This window comes from Anomaloglossus baeobatrachus, chromosome 4 (assembly GCF_048569485.1).
Source record: "Anomaloglossus baeobatrachus isolate aAnoBae1 chromosome 4, aAnoBae1.hap1, whole genome shotgun sequence".
Lineage (NCBI taxonomy): Eukaryota > Metazoa > Chordata > Amphibia > Anura > Aromobatidae > Anomaloglossus > Anomaloglossus baeobatrachus.
Genome location: NC_134356.1, coordinates 21465669 through 21474683, shown reverse-complemented (window position 1 = coordinate 21474683; position 9015 = coordinate 21465669). Strand labels below are relative to the sequence as shown.

Below are 9015 nucleotides of genomic sequence, written 5' to 3'. Positions count from 1 at the left end.
TGTAACTGAACCTTGGCAACCATTTTTAAATAGATAAAATACATTTATTTTTTACATTTTTGAGGTCTTTTCTTTCATGCGGCTTTACGTATTTGAAGAAAAATATATTTAAGAGTATATTTTTTAACAGTGACTGAAACCCAATACATACAATGCCCAGACATAGAAGACAGCTAGTAATGCATGGCAATAAAGTGCAGAAAGAAACGGAGCCGCAACAATCACCTGTCAAGGAAACAGAATGTATTGAACCAGAAGATGCAAGGACAAACGCTGGTAAAAATCAGGGCTGGAGGCAAAAAATATCAGGAGGGGGTGGGGTGGTGACCCCCCGCGTATCGCTACAGCAAAGTGTAGCTTCCTCAAAAACACCAGTTACTTCTTCAAATCTGTGAAACTTGGCTGTGTGCCCACTTTGATGCCAGTTCTGATGCCCAGAACCCCTTTGGGCCAGGCTGGAGTCACTTCAGTTTGATTAGAGGCATCACTAAATATGCAGTTGTGGTGTTAGATCAGTGGCCCAAAGCCATTTAACCCTTTCACTAACATACTTTGGTGTCCACTTTGATGCCCATTTTTTTGCCAGTTTTATAATTTTCGCAGCTGAGTTTGAGTGTATGTATATTAGGGCACCTCAGTGCATTGTATTTTATTATCGTGATGTGTTATTTTTGTTGTTAAATGCATAAAAAACTGAAAAATCTAAATTGCCGAATAAGAAACTGACGAATAAGAAACCAACTTCAGCATCGTCTAGACTTTGAGGTCATCTTTGCAAAACCCCCGCTCAGTTATGGACAGACCTAACAGAACCTCTGCTGCTGCTGTCCAGGATCATTGTAGGCTAATGATGGACCTCGTTCCTCCCGTCGAGCAGGTGGGGCATCTGATGAGCTCTACTTGAGTAATGAGTATAATGGAAGTGAATTAGTGATGGGCAGTTCAGCTCCACCCACACAGAGCCAGAGACAAAAGCGCAGCATTTCCGGGGGAGGGAGGGCAAGGCTTTTCCTTGCTTATTATATCTGAACAAGTTGATTCTACCCCCAGTGAGAGCCATTCAAAGACTGCAAGCGGCTCTCATTGAGGTTTCAGCTCCCAGCATTTAGTGAAGGGAGCCGACTCTTTGTATAGGATCATTCACCGACGACACACCCGAGCACCAGCCGAGCACTGAGCGTACCCGAGCACCAGCCGAGCACTGAGCGTACTCGAGCACCAGCCGAGCACTGAGCGTACCCGAGCACCACTACGCACTGAGCATACCCGAGCACCAGCCGAGCACTGAGCGTACTCGAGCACCAGCCGAGCACTGAGCGTACCCGAGCACCAGCCGAGCACTGAGCGTACCCGAGCACCAGCCGAGCACTGAGCGTACCCGAGCACCACTACACACTGAGCGTACCCGTGCACCAGCCGAGCACTGAGCGTACTCGAGCACCCCTACGCACTGAGCGTACCCGTGCACCAGCCGAGCACTGAGCGTACTCGAGCACCACTACGCACTGAGCGTACCCGAGCACCAGTCGAGCACTGAGCGTACGCTCAATCGAGCAGCATGCTCACTCATCACTATTGTAAGCCATTACAGTGAGGTCGTCCTCCCAGGCTGTAGAAGAACTAACATCAGCAGGAGCCCACCCAACTACTCCGCTGTTAGTAGGAGACCGAGTACATTTAAGGGGTTGTCCCCTTTCAGAAGATACTGGTGCCCTGTGTGCTGTTTCTTATATACAGTGTGTATATATATATATATATATATATATATATATATATATATATATAAAATGGTGCCTTATTCATCCTCCCCAGGTCCAATGCTGAGTTTCCGCCACTGTTGCCTGAGTCTTATTGTGTGCAACACTTGAATCATGTCAATGGCGCTGCAGCCAGTCAGTGAGCTCAGCAGCTCTGCCCATGTGCACGGAATACCCTGCTCAGAGCCACTGAGCTCGCTGATTGACTGTCAATGTGATGTCAGAGCCATGGCCAATGTCAGTGGAGACTCGGCACTAGACTTGGGGACGGTGAATGAAGGGTGATTTGGGTTTTTTAACAAAAAAACTGCCCCGGGGATCAGGATTTTGTGAACAGGCACAACCCCTTTAATCTTTGCCCCTTTAATTACATTCAGCCCCTTAGATGTCTCCCAGTCTAAGGGCTCATGCACAAGTCCGTACAAATCGGTCCGATCTCGGACCACAATGCACAGACTGGCCGCGAATCTCTTGACCAGGACTGTCATGTGGTGTTTGGCTCTGCACCCCACAGGGCCTAAGGGGATACTCGTCACCGGGCTGGTGAAGGGTCAGGGGGATGTCACGGATGGCCTGCCCGGTTTCGTGACCCCGAGGTGTCTACGGCAGGGGATGGATGCAACGATGGGAGTTGTAGTGGATAATGGTGAGGAGGATGATTGTCTCGTGACGCCACCTCTGGTACGCGGCCAGGGATTAGCCGCCGCTGCTGTCTCTGTCCCCCGGGGTGGATGGTAGTAGCAGCAAAGAAGGTCCTGCTCCCCACAGGTGGAGCGGGCCCCGGGAATGATGATGAGGGGAATAGTAATGGCCATTGGCGCCAAAGTGTCGGCGCCGCCGGCAATAACAAGCTGACACAGTCTCTGCGGTACCAGGAGTCTTTACTCACTGTTCCAGTGCTGTCCCAGAGTACCGGTCATCGCCGTGGTAGGCCCCAGTCAATCCCGGATCCGGACCCGGTACAGTGGTCGGTGGGACTTTCCTGCTTGCGCTTGTAACGATGGATCCCCGTGGCCTGAAGCTACTTGTGGACCCCGTTTCTTGACTTGTTGTCTCCCATCCTGTGTGCAGGTGCCACGGGTCCGCGGTGGGGCCAGACTTTGATCTCGACTCCGGACCCTATGTGGCACTGTGCTCCGGAAACTTTGGTGGCCAGGGGAACATGCAATCTCCCTGTCCTGCAGATTCTGGTGACCCAACTTAGAGTATGTTTCACCCTAGGATTCTGCACCCTGCACTGCGGCGGTCCCGAGGGGGCAATTAAGCTCTCCCCTAGGCGAACGTATTGACTCCTGAGTCCCACCAGAACCACTGGTAAAACCCGTCTGGTCACTTCCTCTCCTGCTGGAGAACTCTAACTGATGTGTCAGCTCCTAACTTCCCCTGGTGGCTGCTCCTCCCTGGGTCCCTGTCACTAGTGGGTGGCTGCCCCCCATGTTTGGTGACTGCCTTAAGACCTGACCCTAGCCCAGTCCCCATTGGGAACGGCAACCTGGTTGTGTGTATGAGTTTGTGTGTAGTGGAACCGGTACTGACCTCCTCTGGATCAAGGATAAGTACCGCACCTTAAATGAGGTGCAGTACCCTGTGGCGACTGAAGCCTCAGGGGCGCCACACACACACACCTGTTGGCACGGTGTCGTCAGACTCTGTTCACACTACTGAGTCTGACAGGAAACCTAAGGCTTCTGGATTAATCAGCCTGCTGGTACAGGTTCACTGATCTTCAGCTCTGCAGGAGTTAATTCCTGCAGACTGTTGAGCAGGACCTAAGTGTTCAGTTTGCTGTCTGCCAAGTGCAGCTGTTGCTTTCCTATGTAAGGCACTGCCGCCTTCCAAGACGTGCCGATGATAGCTTCAGTTTTTACTCCAGCAATCCCGGTCTTGGTGTTTTTCCTGTACATGTTGCTTCGTGCTGTGCTTCTGAGTATTGTGTGCGATCCCCTGTTGTGCGTTACTTCGTCTCCTTTTGCGTTGCCCCCCAGTGCACATATTGTCTCTCCTGTGTCATTTGAGTTCTGTGTGTATGAGTTTCCGTTCTCCCTTGTCCATGTCATTCTGTGGGGTTTTGTCTTTGTGTTTTCCATCCCACCCCGAGGGTGTTGGAAAGGGGGAGTAAGGTCAGGGTACAGACAGAAGTTAGGGTCACGCTGGGGGCTGAAACCTGGTTACCATCTAACCTACCTTCAAGATAAGGGACAGCGCATGGTCACACGTCATAGGGCCAGCCTAGGGGCCCCTGTCCTGTCTCCTTATATCCCGTGACAGGAACATGACAGCTTCATGTATTTCTTTGAGGCTGTCTTTCTCGGTTCGGGAGATCCGTGGCCAGCCCATGGATTGTGGTCTGAGATTGTACCGATTTGCACAGACATATGCATGAGCCCTAACTAAAGTAGGTCAGGAGGAAATGAACATTTATGTACTCTATGAGAGATCCACAGACAAATCTTGCAGGCTGACAAACAGGTTTATTGTGAGCGAGCACAGAACAAAGGTCAGGGTTTATTAGGAAACAACACAGGCGTGGAATAAGGTGTGCCTCCGGAGAGGTACGGTGTTTTCCTTCACACTGTCAGCCATGGCGTCTTCTGATCTGAGAGACGAGCTTGACTGCTCCATCTGCTTAGACATTTTTAGAGACCCCGTAACCCTGAGCTGTGGACACAACTTCTGCCGGGTCTGTATTGATCGTGTGCTGGATACACAGGACGGGTCTGGAGATTATTCCTGTCCCGACTGCAGAGAGGAGTTTCAAGAACGTCCACCATTGATGAGGAACTCAGCTCTGCGGAACATAATGGAGAATTTCCTATTTACTCCACCAGCACAGACGGAAACCGGGATCTGCTGCACTTACTGTGTGGACTCTCCTGTACCTGCTGTTAGATCCTGTCTGATCTGTGAGGCTTCTCTGTGTGAGAAACATCTGAGGGTTCACAGCAAATCACCGGAACACGTCTTATCTGATCCCAGCACGTCTTTGCAGAATAGAAAATGCTCCACCCACAAGGAGCTTTTGGAATATTACTGCTTTGAAGATGCTACACCAATTTGTTCCAGCTGCTACCTGTTTGGTGGACACAAAAAACACCAGGTGGAGATACTGGATGAGGCCTCCAAGAAGACTAAAGAGCTCCTGAGGAATTTTCTACAGGGACTGAGCTTAAGGAGGGAGGAGACCGACAAAAAGGTTCAGAGTCTACAGGATCACAGAAGAGAGGTGCAGGGTAAAGCAAGTCATCTCACAGAAAGAGTCACTACTCTGTTCATAGACGTAAGGACCCAATTGGACAACCTGGAAAAGAAGGTCCTTGGTGAGATCACCAGGCAGGAAGAGCAGGTGTCACTATCAGTCTCGGATCTGATCAACAACCTGGAGACGAAGACTGAGGAGTTGACGGAGAAGATCCGCTGTTTGGAGGTGACATGTAACCTACAAGACTCTTTGGATTTCTTAAGAGAATCAGTCAACCAGAAACTATGGGAAGATAAATCAGAAGGTGATGTGACACCTCATATTGTATCTGATCTGGATGAAGGCCTGATCTCAGACACTTTACACAAAGATTTAGAAGATATCGTATCTGGGGTCAAGAAAATGTTTTACGTAGAGAAGAAATCTGATGATTTAATAGACCCGACCAAGATGGCACCTGAGGAACGAGATAATGCCTCGTTCTTTAGATTCTTGCCAATAAATCGGCTATTTCATGGTGATAGAGACAGGTGGAGCTTGTTCCCATCCAGAGATCAGCGAAGGGCACATTTGGTACCTGCACCGTCTGTAGCTCGGGAGCCATTTCTGCTCATTGAAAGCCCCTCTGCTTCCTCCAGGTCAGAAAACAAAGGTTTATTTAGTAATATCCCAGACGTTACACTGCCAACATGGGACAATTGGCTTAAAAAATAAGATGAAAGTAAAGACAAGTTTACTCTTATTATATAACACATAATTGACAACTTTCGTAATCGGTGAGGCCTCCTAGAGTTCTGGAAGAGTTGTCATCTAGGCCACGATCTACTTTCTACATACTCCTCTCTCCTCAATCCTGCAGTCTTCTGCACCCTCGGGACCAGTAGGGCCACCCAAGGTTCAACACTGGAAGCTGCAGAAATGAGAAGAGGTATGTATTGGTAGAGTCTGTCTGGTTTGGGCTCCGTAGTTAATTGGTGGTCCTTGTCTGGGGCGGTTTTTAGCGGATCTGTATATGTTCAGCGCATCTGGGTCTGAATGTGTTTAGGAGATCTCAAGTGTCTTCAAGGGAGATGGTCTGTGGGCTGTATTAGTTTAGGTGGGCTGGTTTGGATTTAGAGGATCTGAGTTTGAAGATCTTTAGGAGGACCTCGTGTATTTAGAATACTTACCAGGGTTCTAATAGTTTTAAATCAAGACATTAAAGTCCTTCCTGGACCATCCAAGAATGCTATCAAATGCCTTGGAATGCCCACTTTTGGGCCGAGTTTGGCAAAGACCCAGCTAAATTTGCACCCTTGTTCATGGGACTGTCCCAGAAAAACCACGACTGTTGGCAAAACTAATTTATGGCTTTGGTCTGGGGTCTTTATCAGGTCAGAGTCTATCTGGGATCTGCTTTGATTTAGGAATCAGAGTCACTTAGGAAGGCTTTCAGTAGGACCCCACTCATCACCGCCAGTGGTGGCTTCTCTGGCACCGCTCTCCTGGGGCAAGTCACTGCTGCCCATAACAGCCACCTCTGACAGAACAGCATCAAGGGACCCTGCCTGAGGACCTAGAGCACCCATTATACCTGGTAGGCCCCGTGGTGACGTGTGAGCAGTCACTATGCATAAACGGGAGCCCTAGTAACCGCCTCTTCCATGACGGTATCCCCGCTCCTCGTTTGAATAGCTAACCTTGCATGACATCATCATTGCAGCGTGACGTACAGGTGATGTCATACTAGGTTGACTTATCAAAAGAAGAGCTGCGGATGATGGCAGGTAGCAGGCGGCTCTTAAGGCTCCATCCAATGGCTACAAATTACTAACGTAGCTGCTGGACCAAGTCCTGCGAATCTATTCACACCCTCTCTACTCGCTACGGCTATACGTCCGTCCATTTTAGGGAGTCTTGACTGGATCTATAAATATTTTTGAAATAGGTCACAGACCCAGACCAAACACATAGGTATAAGGGACCACTGTAATTACTATAGAACCAGAGAAAAAAGTGGTACTAACCCAAAATTCAATAAAAATTATTTAATCTTTATTAATTTACATAGTTAAAATACAAGGAGTCCAAAATTGTGGTAAGCTATACCGCATACAAAATACAACAATTAGACCAATATATATTATACCGATTCATACATGTGTATAGGGAGTGATAATAACATCATATTCACCTACTTTCCCTGATGAAGAGGTGAAACGCGCGTAGGGACTGCTGGTGAAGCGACTACCGTTACAACTATAGGTTAGTACTGATTCTAATTACTCTGTGACTTATAACTAATTACTACAGGGGGAATGATAGTATAACTTCACTGTGGCACGTAATTAAACAGTAATTTAGACCATCTATATCTTAGTCATGATAGAAATGTATTTAAATGACTATCCTGGGTCTAACTCTAATATAACCACCAGGTGAGGTAACAGACAAAACCCCCCAGTCAGTCACGGAGTAATTAGAATCAGTACTAACCTATAGTTGTAACGGTAGTCGCTTTACCAGCAGTCCCTACGCGCGTTTCACCTCTTCATCAGGGAAAGTAGGTGAATATGATGTTATTATCACTCCCTATACACATGTATGAATCGGTATAATATATATTGGTCGAATTGTTGTATTTTGTATGCGGTGTAGCTTACCACAATTTTGGACTCCTTGTTGTATTTTAATTATGTAAATTAATAAATATTAAATAATTTTTATTGAATTTTGGGTTAGTACCACTTTTTTCTTTGGTTCTATATCTATAAATATATGTAGGGGGTCTGGGTTACTTTTTATTAGTTTACAGGGTCTGTATGTATGTTTAAGGGGCTGGTTCCTGGTCTGCATTCATTATGGGGTGTACACTACTTGGGATTCCAATGACTAAATTTGGGGGGGGTGCGCTCTATAAATGACATTTCTTCTCATAACTAATGTTGAGCGAGCGTGCTCGCCACCGCTCCATACTCGTTCTAGCTTTGGGGTGCTCAGCTGAGTATTGCGGGTGCTTGGATGTGTCGTCCGTGAAACAATAAACACAAAGCGAGGGCCCACTTCACTGAATGATGGGAGCCGGCACCCCAGTGAGAGCCACTTGCAGTCTCTGAATGGCTTTCGCTGGGGGTAAAAAAATGTTTTTGGATATAGTGTGTCCAAACCCCCCCAAAAAAGGCGCTCTCCCTCCCCCAGAATTGCTCTGTTTATGGCTGTATGTGGGTCGGAGAGCTGATCTGCACAATCACTGACTCCATTATACTCGTTACTTGAGTTGAGCACGTCCGAGCGTCCGACCTGCGCGACTCGGGTAAAGCGCACCAGAGCAGTTTAGGGCTCGCTCATCTCTACTCACAGTCACAACCTCTGAGATGAGGTAATACACCGGCTATAACTCCTACACTGGGCCTCATTTGTCAGAACTGTCCTTGTTACTACTGATGAGCGAACTGCTCGGTGCTCGGACCTCGTTTAGAGTATAAAGGAGGTCAATGGGGTGCTTCAGCATTGTTCTGCAAAATCTGGAAAAATGCTGGAGGCCCACATTGACTTCCATTATACACGGGTGCTCGACGCACCCATCTGAGCATCCAACTGCTCTTAACAAGTACCGGGCACCCGAGCATGGTAGTGCCCACTCATCACTAGTTACGAGTACTGAGCACCCGAGTATGGTAGTGCCCGCTCATAACTAGTTACGAGTACCGAGCACCCGAGCATGGTAGTGCCCGCTCATCACTAGTTACGAGTACCGAGCACCTGAGCATGGTAGTGCCCACTCATCACTAGTTACGAGTACCGAGCACCCGAGCATGGTAGTGCCCACTCATCACTAGTTACCAGTACCGGGCACCCGAGCATGGTAGTGCCCGCTCATCACTAGTTACCAGTACAGAGCACCCGAGCATGGTAGTGCCCGCTCATCACTAGTTACCAGTACTGAGCACCCGAGTATGGTAGTGCCCGCTCATCACTAGTTACGAGTACAGAGCACCCGAGCATGGTAGTGCCCACTCATCACTAGTTACGAGTACCGAGCACCCGAGCATGGTAGTGCCCACTCATCACTAGTTACGA

The 9015-nt window shown here is 48.3% G+C and overlaps 1 protein-coding gene across 1 annotated transcript; it reads left to right on the top strand.

Moving 5' to 3' along the window:
* The first annotated feature begins 4338 nt into the window (after positions 1–4338).
* Positions 4339–5670, top strand: LOC142302272 (E3 ubiquitin/ISG15 ligase TRIM25-like). The gene has a single exon (XM_075343342.1). The coding sequence runs from the start codon at positions 4339–4341 to the stop codon at positions 5668–5670; it is 1332 nt and encodes a 443-aa protein (XP_075199457.1).
* The last annotated feature ends 3345 nt before the right edge of the window (positions 5671–9015 follow it).